This window comes from Myotis nattereri (assembly GCF_964212035.1).
Source record: "Myotis nattereri genome assembly, chromosome: 13".
Classification (NCBI taxonomy): domain Eukaryota; kingdom Metazoa; phylum Chordata; class Mammalia; order Chiroptera; family Vespertilionidae; genus Myotis; species Myotis nattereri.
In genome coordinates this window covers 10,466,387-10,482,038 of record NC_138088.1, presented here as the reverse complement: position 1 = coordinate 10,482,038, position 15,652 = coordinate 10,466,387, and the positions used below count along the sequence as shown (strand labels likewise).

Below are 15,652 nucleotides of genomic sequence, written 5' to 3'. Positions count from 1 at the left end.
CCGAGGCATCAGGCCTGGGCAAGGGGCAGAGCCAGCAATCGGAGGGGTCTGGGGGTCCCCTGCCCAGGCCTGACACCTGGGCCAGAGGCATCAGGCCTGGGCTGGGGGCAGAACCAGTGATGGGGAGAAATGAGGGTCCCCTGCCCAGGCCTGATGCCTCTGTCAGAGGCATCAGGCCTGAGCAAGGGGCTGATCCTGCGATTGGAGGGTGATGGGGGTCAACGCCTGAGGGTTCCCAGTATGTGAGAGGGGGCAGGCTGGGCTGAGGGACACTCCCCCCCACACACACCCAGTGCATGAATTTCGTGCACCGGACCCCTAGTTCTAGTATAAAGCCCTTGACACTACTAGTATCAGAGGACTACAAACAAGCCTAACCTGGTAATTAGTGAAACTGGTAAAAGCTAAAATTTAACTCTCTGTTTATTTTATTGTATTGTTTGTGAGCCATAGCCATAAGCATTGCATAGCTTATTTTACCTTCCCATCAATCCTATATTGCAATTTTCAGTTATTACTCATTGATCAGATAAGGCAGAAGAAACCTCTTGCTGAAAGCAGCCCACACAAAGCCACGCACACCTGACTCCAGACCAGGGCTTTGCACTTAGGCTGGCCTCTGCACTTCATTCTAGTTTTCTTGCCCTACAAGGTCATTCCTCCATGGGATATTTCCTCTGGCTCCATCTAGACCAGTGGTTCTCAACCTTGGCTACACATTAGAATCACCTGGGAACCTTTTTAAAATCCTGATTTCTGGGCCTCATCCTCCGGAAATTCTGTTTCTTTGTTACTAATGTTGTGGCCCCACCCCATAACAAAGAAACAGAATTCAGGAGGATGGGACCCAGAAATCAATTTTAAAAAGATTCCCAGGTGATTCTAACGTGCAGCCAAGGTTGAGAACCGCTGATCTAGACTGTCATGACATTTCTGGAAGATTGGTGTTTCGGTCTCTTTTACCAGTGAAGCCTTTCACTGATTCAGGTGGAAAGCCTCCACTTCATCTAACTCATATTCCATCCCATTGTGTCTGAACATTTTCAGTTGACTAATTCAAGAAATATCTGAGCAACCACCTGCCAGGCTAGAGGAGGCTGGGTAGACCAAATGATTTTTAATATACCTTTCAGCTGTATTACTCTTTGAGAGAAAATATACATTGAAATGTTTTATTTAAATAAAAACATAGCTTACTAATACGTTTAAAATTAATTAAATATTTTAAAAATAAAATTAAAGTTTCAGTGTTCCACTATAATTATGAATCCAACCCCCCAGAGATAACAATTGTCAATGTTTCTTTTAATGGTTTAAAAACTACACATGTATATCTATTCCTTAATTTAACGTCATTAATTAATGTAAGTTACGTGTGTGCTCAAACTACCATCTTCTATTGGAATTCACTGATTATCTCTTGCCAAAATTTTCCCAGAATTGATATGTGCATAGGGTTAGGAAACTTTTCAAAAGTTCACCTTAGAATGCAGCTGCACAGACTGACATTTCAACAGACGACAGGGTCTATCTGATTTTCATTTTATTTGTAGGATATTGAAATGCAAATTTCCCGGAGTGGTCAGGCACTGACGTGACCTGAAAGGCTGGGCTGTTTGTAAGGAGAGTCTAGTTTTCCTTCAGGCAGCGGCCAGGGAAGGATGCTCAGGGCTGGACTGGCGACTTTCAGCAGAGACGTGGTGGCAGGCTCTCTGGAGTCTGGAGCTGTCTTTTTCAGAAGCTTGGTAGGGAATTATTTTTAAACAGAAGTGCTAACTCTTATAAGTATGTCTAGTTACCAACCTCTTTATGTTTTTTCTGTTGGGGTCCAGCCCCAGCAAGTCCAGGGGTTCCCAAAGGTGTGGACGGATCTCTTGTATCCAAAATGCTGCATCACTAGATCGAAAGCCTCCGGCCCCTCTGGCTTCCTGGGTAACAGCTGTCCCTATTTTATGTATTGGTAACAGGAGTAATTAGGCAATTCTCTGGTTGGGCTGAATCTGTATAGTTGTGGTGGGTGGGGAAAGTAAAATCTGTATTTCTCCTGTGTAGTCTGCATCAACTCCTGGGATGACTAAGATCCCCTGTAACGAGGTGGAGCTCCGTTCTAATATTAAACCTACAGTTCCCTCAGGCAGCGGCCAGGACACACCTAAGGACTCCCAGAGGGCAGGTTCAACTCCGGAGGCCAACAGGCCTTTCAATGGGAAGGCAAGCGAAAGCTCAGCTTGTCCCCTCTGGCCAAGGAGTTTCCCCATCTGTGCCGGTGAGAGTGGTTTTGGAGATTTTTTTCCCCTTGCAGACTCTTCTTCCCTTTGTTTCCACCTGTTTCATTTCTGATGCTTCACCTTCTCCAAGGTCTTGCTGGAATCGGCTGCACTCTGGTCCCCAGGATTCATGTAGGATTTCTCTATGATGGCCAAAGCCTCTTCTATGTAGTTCTGCATAGCAGACACGGCGGCACAGACGGCCTGGCTGCCAAACCCGTGGGTCAGCAGGCTGAAGTGAGACAGGCAGTTCTGAATGTTCGCCTCTAAGACCGGGGCCGGCCGGTTGTTCCCATTGGGTGTTCGGTCTTGGTTGAGGAGGTCTGTGAATTCTTGACACACTTGCTGTGCGGCCAGCAGCATGTTCTTCCTCGTTGCCATCTCATTCCGTCCTCCGAGGTGAGGTCTAGTTAAGTACTCGGCCACCGGCTTACTAGGAAACTCAGCCTCACAGACAGACGCAAAGTCCCGAGCCAAGTGAACGGCCTCCCCTTCTACTAAGGACGTCAGGAGGGTGACGTGTGCAGCCTTCCCTCTGCCGGCTGGAAGGTTCAGCCCAATCTTGTGCAGCTTCTCCCGCAAGGACTGAACTCCATTTTTAGACTTGGCTCTTCTGAGAACACCTCCCAGTACTGAGGCATTTAAGCACTCAGGCGGGGACAGTCGCCTCTGGACTTCGGCAACTGTCACTTTGTATTTCGACGTGGAGCCCAGGAGGGACAATCTTCCGGGGACGAAGCAGAAGACCTCACTGGGGTTCATCACAGCCCCCACCAGCTCCTTCTGACAGGGGAGGCTCAAGGGATTCTTGGTCATTAAAATGGGACCTTTGCGAATCCCAGGCTGATCATGCAGACGCAGGTGCTGCCCATCCATGATCTGCACCTCGTCCATCGGTTGCCCCATGTCTTGAAGGCCCAGGTTCTCCGCCCGCCCTGCTGCGTCCAGGGCGTGCGCGGGGGGCAGCAGCAGGTCCGAGGGGCGGAAGCCATCCCTGCGGGCGCTCATAGCGCCACCGTCCAGCCCGGAAAGATGGGGTAGCAGGCCAGCTGGGCGCCCATGGTGCGAGGGCAAACCAGCAGCCTCCTGGCTCTGGAGTCCGGGCCAGGCCTGTGGCTGACTGCCTGTGGGCGCTGGCTGGTGCAGGGGGTTGATGGCAGCATTCCCTTCTCCCAGATGCGAGTAGGGGCCTGCCGACTGGGAATAAGTCAGCGGCTGGTAGGGAGGTGGAAAGTAGGGTGGTGGCTGGTGTTCAGCAACTCCGGTGTGAGAGAGGGGCGGCGCGGGGCTGTAGAGATGCTGCCCAGCCAAGGAGAGGTGAGGGAGATGCGGGTTCCCATTGCTGCTCCCATCCTGGCGATCCTGGGGCAGCGCGCCCTCGAAGCCTGGTGATGAACCTCTGGGTGCTCCGCCACCCAAGGCTCTCCAAAGGGCAAAGTCCGAGTTCCCTGCCCCGGAGGAAGGCGGCAGGCAGCACACTTGGTGCAGGGCACTCTCACTCACCTGCTCGCACATGTTCGACTGTTTGGTTGCCAGATGTTGGGGTCCAGCCCCAGCAGGTCCAGGGTTCCCAAAGGTGTGGACAGAGTCGGGAAGAAGGAAAGACATGGAGACAGCGTTCAGTTGATCAGCATAGCCAGGTTCTCCAGCCAGGTTCTGTCTTTATTGTCCTGTTACATCTGTATTTATACCAGTTGATTTTAATCCTATCCGTTCTATTCCAAAGGTTAGGGCGTTTGCTAATCTAGTTCTGTTGAGTTTAATCCTATCAATTCTATTCCAAAGGTTAGGGCGTTTGTTAATCTGGTTCTGTTGAGTTTAATCCTGTCTAGGTTAATCTCTGTGTTCCATTATAAGGGCTATTCCAAGGTTACTGCTCTACTGATAGGCTATAAGGAAGTGACTGAAGGAGATTATCCTACCCAGTAAAGGTTATGTCCTCCCAGCCTCGCTGCTTGCCTTCCCTGGGACTGCCCTGTGTCAGTGGGTCTCCAGGGGTATAGGCTTTGGTGCTTTCCCTGGTGGGCAGCCCCCTGGGGATGCAGGCCCAACAAGTCCCAAATTTATTGCCAACAGTCTTAGTCCAAGTTCTTCATAAGTAGTGCATGGTATTTCTGTAACACTAGGGGGTTTCACTGATTTATTCTCTTACTTAGCCCTGTTAATCCCTAACTCCAGGGAAAAAAAATCCTCACCTGGGGAAACAACCTTTCTTGGAGAGGTGACCTTGGTTAAAACACATAGCGCTAAGAAGGGGAGCAACCATATTAAGAACAGTATGCCATATACACCAGGTCCCTAGAAACATATGCTGTGCAGATGTTTCTTCCCTGCAGCGACTGTGTCAAGCAGCAAGGGTGGACCGGCTTCTGGCATTTTTACACTATAAAGGCCTTGTTTCAAAAATCTCAAAAGATATAATTGTATCATGTTCATTGTATATGAAGAGGAAGTGACTTTAGGAAATAGAATGTAAATGAGCTAGACAGTATTGTGCTTCAACACTGAATTAAGGAGCAACATCAGCGCTCATTCTCCCTGCGATGCTCCGATCACATATGTCCTGGAAGAGACAACAGTCACCTTGCATGCGATGTTATCAAGGCTTTAATATGCAAATATTTTGTAAAAGTAAGTAAAGAGATGCAACAATCCTCTGAGAACTGAATATTTTTATGTATACTGTGCTTAGAACCCAGTTTTAACTAAGATGATGACCTGTTTAATTACTGGAAACAATAAGCTCATTTTATGCATCCAGAATTCACTTTCCAAAATACGTAACTGGGCAAAATATTATTAGAACATAATAGGCATAAATAGATAAAGGCTTCAATTCACATATAAATCCATGAACTCAAGGTAGTGATGACAGGAAATACATTACACAAACCTGTCCAAGGATGGCCACTTCTGTTTAAAGCATCAGTGTATTTTATTTTAAACTAGAGGCCTAGTGTACAGGATTCATGCACTGGTGGGGGGTATGGCCTGCGGGGATTGGCCCACTGTGGGAGCCCTGTTCATCAGGTCAGCCAAGCAGCGCTCCCACTGTGGGAGTGCACTGACCATCAGGGGGCAGCTCCTGCATTGAGCGTTTGCCCCCTGGTGGTCAGTGTGCATCATGCTGGTCTAGCCGTCATTCTGGTCGTTTCGCCATTCGATCACTGGGCTTTTATTATATAGGACTAGTGACCCGGTGCACAGATTCATGCACATTGAAAGGAAATTAATTAGAAGAAAGATCCATGCAGTAATTACATTACTGCAAAAAATTACATGTCAAAATAGTATATATAATATAGTATTATAAAATTAAAATACAAAATATTTTAACATCACTATTCACTTTCTCTATAATAGAAGTGTCAGAGATAAAATAAAATTAGAAAAATGTATAGGAAAATAATATATACATTTATTAATAAATAAACAACAACAATATGATATAAAAACAACAAATCATGATATAAAAACATTGATATAAACAATGATTGATAAGTTGCTTAATAAATAAACAACAACAGCATGACGTAACAACAACAAAGTGCCAATAGTTGGTCTTCAGATACATTCTAGTGTCATGTGCGATTGGTGTCCAGAGAGCTTTCTATGTACTGTGCATGCACGAGTCAGCATTTATTTTTAAATTGCCAGCGCGTGGCATATGCACCGGCCGGCTGGCCAGCCATCAGTCAGTCGGTTGGTCCAATGAAGAGTCAGACACTTAGCCTTTTATATAGAGAGGAAATGCCGCTCCAGAATATTTGAACAAACTGATTCTAAAATGCCTCTTTTATCCTCAACTACAAAGTTGTTTATCAAAAATACTAAATTCTGAAAAGAAATGAATTTTAGTGTTTCCATAGGTTATCTTAAATACCTGGCTAATGCTTTATAAACCTATTTCTTTTGGAAACGCACCAGCACGTTTTAACGTGATTTTGCTCTGCTTTGACACAAAGACAGGATTATACTGAATAATGCAAACCAATATTTTAAGTATTTACAGTAAAGAGTTCAAAACAGCTAACCTATAAATACAGGTAAATACCATATTTTTATCCTGACTGCGTAGATAATGATATGTATTTTTACAATATAATTTTTTTAACATCTATTTTATTGATTTTTACAGAGAGGATGGGAGAGGGATAGAGAGTTAGAAACATCGATGAGAGAGAAATATCGATCAGCTGCCTCCTGCACACCCCCTACTGGGGATGTGCCTGCAACCAAGGTACATGCCCTTGACCGGAATCAAACCTGGGACCCTTGAGTCCGCAGGCCAATGCTCTATCCACTGAGCCAAACTGATTACGGCTATTTTTACAATATAATTTTATGAGTTGGCTTGTTAGGTCTATAAATATTGTTCTATGAGATTCTTGAAAACATAAAAATGACATATCTTTATATCTGCAATGTTTAGCACATTATGAACACTCAAAAATATTTTCATTTGAACTTTGTACATGTATATCACAGAATATTATTTTCAAATCCTTAAAATATATCAGTTAAAAAATAGTGGATTTTCTTTTTTAGCAGTAGGCTAAACTTTAAAAAATATTTTTGAAGTGTCATGATTTAAAGGCAGTATTTTATTCTTTTCTTTATTGATTAGAGAGACACAGAGAGAAACACTGGTTTGTTGTTTCACTTGTTTATGTTTTCATTGGTTGATTCTTGTATGTGCCCTGACTGGAAATAGAACTGGCAGCCTGGGTGTATTGGGATGACACTCTAAACCAGTGATGGCGAACCTATGACACGCGTGTTAGAGGTGACACGCAAACTCATTTTTTGGTTGATTTTTCTTTGTTAAATGGCATTTAAATATATAAAATGAATATAAAAAATATAAGTTTTTGTTTTACTATGGTTGCAAATATCAAAAAAATGTCTATATGTGACACGGCACCAGACTTAAGTTAGGGTTTTTCAAAATGCTGACACACTGAGCTCAAAAGGTTCACCATCACTGCTCTAAACACTCTAACCAACCAGGGCGATATATTTTTTTATTATTATTATTATTAGTTAAGGTATTACAAATGTGTCTTCATCCCCCCCATTAACCCCCAACCTCCCCCCCACACACAAACTCATGCTCCCATCCCAGGGCGATATATTTTATTCTTAATAAAAATCTCTCTCCCTCATTAGTGAAGATGACATCATCATATAATTTAGTTGATTTAAATTTTAGAGTCTCCATAGTAGTTATTTCCTTCATGTTCAACTTTTTCATTCAAATTGTACTTTCATAGACATATTTATTACAAGGATATGCTATTTTCATGTCCTTTTAAAACCTTCAACCTAGAAATGCCTGTAAGTGATCAATAAATGTGTTTTTGAAACATAAAATAAGTGGAAACAGTGTGGACTTTTTAAAAAAAGAATCATTAGCCTAGAAAAGACTCTTCTTTATATTACTCACTAAAACAGTGCCCTGGCATGATTGCATGTGTAGGTTAAGTTTACCCAGTTCATATAATTCTCTCCTAAATTTGTTAACGCAAAGTATGATTTTTTAAAAATAAATAAATAAAAACTACATTGTGATTTGAGTCATATTTAGTTTACTTAGATAATTCAGGCATTTATATATATATGCAAATCATCATGAATTAGTTCTGTTTTGGGGTTGGATAATAACCGTTTTCTTGACTCCAGGGAATGTGATAACATTCAAGAACTTCTAGTCATTAGAGTAATCTTTCTTCCTTCGCTCTATTCATGCCCGTATTCCTTTCCCATCATCCTAGAGGTAGTTGTCAAATCCCTCCTAAAGGAACTGCATCCTCTTGCTCCATGCTGGTCTGGTTGTATCCCGGCATTCATGTTGCAGTGAGGAAGGTTATGTTCTCCACTAGGATTGCAGGAAGTGGCTTTGTGTGTCCTGTTAAGGGGAGCAGGGGGAGCAGCATGTTGGCCTGCTCTGCTCAGCCTTTGGAGAGCCTTGGAAGAGCTGATGAGATGGTGGGTGTGAAGTCATGAAGTGCCGGGTCTTCAGTACACTGCCAACATAACCACGTGTCTGTGAATACACAGGAGGGGTTGGAAGAGTGCCACACCTAAGTGTCTCAGTGAACAGGACAACATTTATGAAGGTTTAGGGGATGCACCGAGTCTTGTCTATATTTTGAAATGAGGATTTGCACTAAGGTTATCTAAGTCTCCAAGGCACTGAACAGTTAGTTCCAAGTGATGGGCTCATTCTTGGTTCTTTATTCTCACTGCATGGCATGTAAGGGTATGCAGCCTGAGACTGGGAGAAAGCGCGGGCGCACTGGTGAATTCCTCAAAGGCCTAGACATCTTGCTGGGGCTCATTTCTGCTTTGGTAGTGGGTGGTGCTGAATGGCATGCAATGACTTCAGATAGAGAAATGATACCCTGGGGCCTCAGTGGTACCTGGGGACTAGACCCTGATAACTCTACTACTCTTTCTTCCCTGTTCCCTCTGTCATTAAAAATGCCCTCTAGCAAGATCCTTTGTACCATAAATGTCAAAAAGCTTTCTCCCATAAAGGTCCATGAAATCGGAATGGACAGAGCAGAGTGAGTGAGCAATTTTATGCTGGTTGGGTTAACACACTCATGTGAGAACCACTGCAGGACCTGTGTGAATAAGAAACAGGTTCTCAAACAACTAAAAGGGGATGGTGTTTAGTTCTTGGTTTTGGTATTCTTTTTTTCCTGGCCGAGCCCCACATCCCTGACTATATTCATTGCTCTTTATTGGATGCATGGCCTGACAATTTGACTGTGAGTATTTCATGGTCAAAAGTACATAAGGAGCTCTGATTATCTCTGCTTGGAGCTACCCTCCTTTCTTTATTACCTGAAGAGTTATGAATCATCTTTAGTTATGCACCTAAAAGTACTTCCACCAGGATGTCTTGCTTGCCCCCTATACAAGGTGGGTGTCTGCTTCAGCCTCCTCATATTGTACCCTGTTCTCCTACGGTGATTTACAGCACACTTCATTTATTTATTTACTTTTTAATCCTCACCCGAGGATATGTTTTTATTGATTTTAGAGAGAGGAAGAAACATCCATGGGACAGACACTGATCAGTTGCCTCCCACATGCACCCCGACCTAGGATAGAACCCAAAACCTGAGAATGTGCCCTGACCAGGAATCAAACCCACAACCTTTCAGTGTATGGGAGGATGGTGCAACCAACTGAGCCACGGGGCCAGGACACAGCACACTTCATTGTAGTCAATCATTTAAAGGTTTGTTTTCCTCATGAGACTGTCCCTGTGTGGCAATAGAAGCCATACCTGGTTTGTTTATTGCTGATTTCAACCCAGCTCAATGCCCAGAAGAGAAGGTCTCATAGGTATTCATTTCCCAATGAATGAATGAATGCCCCCCCCCCCCCAGTGGCTCATTAGCAAATAAAGCTTCCAGCCACAGTGCTGGTCATTTGGCTCCCCTGAGGCAGATAGCCCTGGCCTCGGAGACACCTCTCCTTTTGGTTCCAAGCCTCCAACTTGCTCCTCACTGTCAGCACCTGCTGAAAAAAACGTGAACTGAAACTACTCCTGACTTGTTTGCCACACTTTTTTTTCAAGGTTTACCAAGAAAAAAAAACCATAAAGAAACCCATCTGATTCTTTTTCCAAAATCCACATAGACAAAAAAGCATTTATCTAAATAATGTTTTGGCTTCACACATCAATAAACACTTCATGGATATTAAACTGACTGAGAACCTTTTATACTTGTCAACTGATTTCTGTTGGCTGTGTTGCTTTTCTTTATAAAGAATAAAAAAGTAAACTTGCTTTGCATTAATACATTTGGGGATGAGTAAATGATTTTCCTTAAATCACATTTTCCTGACAATGAACAGAGTAGGAGATGATTAAAACTGATCTCGCACAATATTGTTTGCATACCTCAAACAAACACGCAGGGCTGTCTCCATCGGTGAGTGCCATGTGTTGGTGTGATTGATGAATTATAATTAACCGTGGCAACATGTTTTAGAGCTTAACGAGATCAATCGAAATTAGTTATCCTGAGAGACAGTAAAATCGTTTCTATCCTCAGCTTACTGCAAAAAGTAATGGCCTTTCCCTGGAAGAGTTCTCAAAATACAGTGAAGAAATACTTTGCTATTGAATCTACTTCTTAAAGTAAATGAGAGATCAATGGGATTGAAATAACTGAACTTGAGAGGAGAGTCTCCAGGCCTGTCTCTGGAGCTGAGAGTGGGGGCTCTGGCTATGCGAATGAGGGGCTAAGTGCCTGATTCCAACAAAGTGAGTGAAGAGAAGGAGGGGAGAGAGGTAGCATCACAGAACTCTCCTCCCCACTATGCATTCCAAGGAAAAGGTTGAGAAAAGGATCTTTATTCTCTAAATGCTAATTAAGGTGGTGCTGTGCATATCAACACTGAACTTTATAGAATGACATTAAGTAGGGCAAGAAATCCAAAACATTTAAACAGTTGGGGTCCCTTTGGCTCAGAATGTCAAGTGACAGTTTTTTTCTTGTTCCTGCCTTTGACAATGTGAGGCATCTGGTCCTTGGAAAATCAGCTCCTGGAATACCTTATCCCAAGTGTTCCCTCCTTGCATCACCGTTCTCTGTCAAACATTAAAAGATGATCTTCCTGCCCAGCTGGTGTGGCTCAGTGATTGAGCATCGGCCTGTGAACCAGCGGGTCACAGTTTGATTCCTGGTCAGGGCACATAACAAGGCTGTGGGCTAGATCCCCAGTGTGGGTGTGCAGGAGGCAGCCAATCAATGATTCTCTCTGGTCATTGATGTTTTTATCTCTCTCTCCCTTTCCATTCCTCTCTGAAATCAATACAAAATATATTAAAGAAAAATGATCTTCCTTTTCTGGTTTGTGCAAAGCTAGAAGAAATGCTTGGAAGATGAGCGAAAATACCATCCTGGAATACCACAGTCACCTGACCACTGTCTTTGTGCTTTCCACAGTGCTTGTAGGGGTTTGGGAGGTTCCACGTTGGAAACTACAAATCCTTCTTTTGGCAAGGTCTTTCATCTACCTTAGGATGAGGCTGTAATAAACTAGATTTTAAGCTCACTCACTCTGCACATCCTGCTCCCCAAAAGGCTCTCAACAAGGCAATCATTTATCTCTGTATTAGCAAGCAGCACTCTAATTGCTCCTTTCCATGAGGCAAGGCAATTAAATGAAAGGAAGTTGTAGCTTTTACAACCCTCCAATGACAATTCATCCTGTGCCTTAGGCCACCCAGAGCTCACTAATGTCTGCTTGCCCCCAGAAACCTTTGTACCCAGGAACAGAAACACTAAAAATAACTAGTGTCCTCTCATAATTGTGGCCTGATTAAAGAGATCTTATTTTTTATTCTGTTTTCTCTTATGTTAGATGGCTCTTACATGACATTTTCTGAGGCAGTAAACTATGAAAAGATTTATGAGTCAAATTGGTGCTGTTATGAACTGGAAAACTTGAGAGACCACCTGGTGTTCTTACCAAGTTCTGGTTAAAGGAATAAGCCAAGTGTTAGGCCCTGTTGGCCCCATTAAGAGTGGTTTTAGGCCCCGAGTACAAACGCTGCAGCTCCCCTGCCTTTGGAACCTTAGTACATCAGATACCTAGGGGAATGCCCCAGAGCCCAGAGGGGGGGAGGGGGGGGGAGGGCATTCTCATTCCAGCTTCACTTTTATTTCCCAGATAGGACTTCCTTCAACATTTTGTTGGAGAAAAGGTCATAGGCTCACCTTTATAGAAAACCACTTGCTTTGTCATAGTGTATGCTTCTGAGCTCGTCTCCATCTGGGATGGGGTGTGGTCATAAGAAATCCAGTCATAGATCCAGATGGAGATATGATTGCTGAATGGAATGGAGGAAGAAACAGAGGATTTAGCCCCAGGAAAGACATTATAGGGAAGTGCTAGGACCACAGGAGTCCCTGTTGGGATTAAGAAAATATTCAGAGAAGTCCTGGGGCTCCAGGCTTGAGCTATCAGCCAGGCAGAAGCAATGGGAAGGATGCTGGTGAAAAATCCAGCTGCAGTGGCTGGTGAGGTGGAGAGATGCAGGGGTGGGTTGGAGCTGACTTTTATCACTAGCACTTGACATGCAGTTTTCAGGAAGAAGAGCTGGGGCATTTGAATGGGCCCTGGCACCGAGTCCTGAAGGTGACTCTGAACTTCATCTTCTGACCAGTGTAATGGGTAGGGCAGGAGGTGCTCTCCCTGATGTCACCAGATGGGAGAATCAAGGGAGGACAGACGATACAGTGCATCACCCTGGCAGCCTCCATCTCACAGGCACGGACCATCTGGTTTATTTTTTCCCTGTATCAGTTTTTAATTTATTTTCTATTTATTGGAAATGTTAGAGATAGGTTTGACAGCGGAAATGGCTGTTCTAGAGGTCAGATTAGTTGGTTGGCTTAGTCCCTTATTTAAATGAAGCCTTTTGGTAACAATCAGGACGGGGATCTTTTCTACCTTATCCCCAGCACTATATCCCAAGCTCATGCTTGTACAGCTTTGGGACTCACTCTGCAATATTGGACAAATGGAAAGGTAAGTGATGGAGGCAGGGGCTGTGAGGTCTGTGTTGGGCTCAGAAAAGCATGCCCAGTCCATTGAAACTGACCCAGTGTTGTTACAGGCATGGACATATATCAGGCAAATGATTGAATTTTTATAAGAAAATTTTAATTTTGTAACATTACAACTAATTTTTTAAAGATATGGAGCATGGCCCTAGTGAGTATGGCTCAGTATATGGAGTGTCAGCCTGCAGACCAAAGGGTCCTGGGTTCAATTCTGCACAAGGGCATGTACCTTGGGTTCAGGCATGATCCCCAGTAGGGGCCGTGTAGGAAGTAGCCGATAGATGATGTTCCTCTTTCAGTGATGTTTCTATCTCTCTATCCCTCTCTCTTCCTCTCTCTCTAACAATCAAATGCAAACATAAAAATAAATAAATAAATAAATAAATCTTACCTAATAATAGACAAACATGTAAATTGACTGTCCCTCCGTTACACTCACCAGCCAATCAGGAGCATATGCAAATTAACCCAACAAATATGGCAGTTAATTTGCATGCATAAGCAGGAAGTGGTGGAGCGAAGACAGAAGGCTTCGGGCGGGAGCAGCGAAGATGGAAGGCTCCATTCCGGAGCGAAGGCCTGGGTCCTGGGTGCCGGAGGAAAACCGGTGCCGGCAGCCAGGAGAAGGGAAAGCCTATTGCACAAATCTCTTCCTGCAACGGGCCTCTAGTAAATAAATAAATAAAGATACGGAGCAGGTAGCTGGCCTCTGTGCCACCGATTCACCTGCTGTAGTGTAAGTGATTGGGAGCTGGTGCAAGGCATGGATTCATGCTTAGAAAAGTCACTTCCTTGTCACTGGCATGAACCAACTAGGTGGGTCCCATGGGGTCCTTACCCTGCATAGGATTTGGGGTAGCAGAACTGGAAAGGCTGGATAATACAGAGGTTAAAAGGACAGCTCAGAGCCAGCCTGCCTGGGCTTGAATGCCAGCTGGCCACTCTCCAGCCCTCCAACCGCTTACAAGTTGCTTAGTGATTACAGCCTCCGTTTCCTCATTCTCACAATGGAGAAAACAAGCGCATGCTTTCTATGGTTGTTGTGATGGTTGAATCAGTTAACACTCATTCGTAGCAGGGGTATTTGCCCTCGTCCTTAGGAAGGCAGGAACAAGGCAGGACATGGTGGCTCTTGAGTAACAATCTGCGGAGCAGCTGTGCCTTGGCCCCGGGGTTGCTTTTCCACCAGCATCTCTGCAAACTTCCTGATTCCAAGGGTGGGACCCAGGCATTTGCATTTGCAAGTTATTTCTCAGGTGACTGTGCTGCTTTCCTGGGTGTGAAAGCACTTGTAGAGCAGAGAAAGCTTAGCGTTCGGGCTCTGGCTCCAGTCTCGTGTTGCTTAGCTGTGTCAGTTTGAGCTGTTGTCCAACTCCATCATCTTCTCAATCTCTCCGTTTCCCAAATGCTCACCAGTGAGCCCTGCTCTGTGCGGCTGGAACATCGGCAGCACTGCTCACAGCGGGCAACACACTCCATCATGGTGAATCCCCCTGCCCTCTGGCCTCGCTCTGGTGAAAGGCTCCCCACTCGGATCGGGGACATACTCCTAAGGAAGGAGAAAGGAAGAAAGTAGAAGGCAAGGCTCTTTGCGTGGGTAGCTCTGGAGTGGGGTTCAGTCACTTCGGGGCTGACTTCCTTTGTGATTTGCTGGTTCTGTGACATCATCAGGAGGACAGCTGGGAAGGACCGCATTCCTTGCACAGATATAACGGAGCTGCCCAAATTCAGGCTACACTGTTTTTTGAGAAAATGAATAATCATATTAACATGCGATGCTTTCCGCAAGCACATAAAGTCAAGCTTTCATTGAAAAATAGCTATTATACTTCAGCAATTTAAGTTTTCAGAGGCAACCTTGAATCATTTTTGCCAAAAATAGTTCAACCTATAAATAGTTAGGAGCAGAGATGTGGGAGAAGAAATTTCTAGCTCAGTTCCTATGGTATGCAGCCTGTGAGAGAGCCTGGGAAAATCACACAAAACAGCAGGACTTCCATAACAAAGATACAGTGACATCTATTATTATTGTGCTAAATATACTGGGGCTTGTGAATGCCTCCTGCCCAGAAATGTGGGTTCCTGTTGTCCTGGATCTGGCGAGTGCCTGACGCCCAGCCTCGGGCTGGGTCACGGGAACCGCCAGTTAGTCCTCCCCGTCCCAGAGCTTATCCCAGGGTGTCCTCTCCATGTGGCTCTCAGACTCACCTCATGGAGCTGGGAGAGAGACCCTCTGGGCTGGAGGCTATTGTTCTTCATCTTTAATCCTTGACAGCCCAGAGTGCCGAGTTGTATAGTGTTGCTCAGGAAAGTGTTCCTGAGTCAGTGCATAAAGGCAACTGGCGTCCTGATTTGGCTTTTCGGTGAGTTACCGTTTGCTCGCAGTGTGCTTAGGAGGGAAAACGAGATGTGACAAAGAGAGAGGGGGAGGGACAGGAAGGGGCCGGGGGAGAAAACCATTGCCATGCGGAGCATGGACATTCACTGTGAATTGTTCCAACACAGAATGCATGGTCAAGACCTTGCATTAACTGGCACTCACTGCACGCCGCCTGAGGACAGTGACAAGTGATCTCACTCCCGAGGGAGAGCCAGTAGCTGCCTGTCAAGGCGCTGCAGAGGTGATAATGAAAAGATGCCTGTCGCGTGCTGATTGGTCCTCTGCCCCTGCCAGAGAGCCCCTTGCCCCAGGCATGTATTGTTTAATTGTTCCTCAGTTGAAGTCATAGCACAGATTCTGTAAACAACTTCGTATAATCAACCAGAAACACGGGCTGTCACCAGTTTAAG

The 15,652-nt window shown here is 44.7% G+C and overlaps 2 protein-coding genes across 4 annotated transcripts in view; one reads left to right on the top strand and one right to left on the bottom strand.

Annotated features, from left to right (window-relative positions):
• The window catches only part of NRG3 (neuregulin 3), a gene marked incomplete at its 5' end in the record, with an annotated part of 1,046,633 nt that overhangs the window by 395,797 nt on the left and 635,184 nt on the right, over positions 1–15,652 (top strand). The gene's annotated exons all lie outside the window — the stretch shown is intronic.
• LOC308529346 (transcription factor AP-2 gamma-like) lies at positions 2,331–3,782 on the bottom strand (the record flags this gene model as incomplete). Its single annotated transcript, XM_081105400.1, has 1 exon — positions 2,331–3,782. The coding sequence occupies one exon, from the start codon at positions 3,780–3,782 to the stop codon at positions 2,331–2,333; it is 1,452 nt and encodes a 483-aa protein (XP_080961526.1).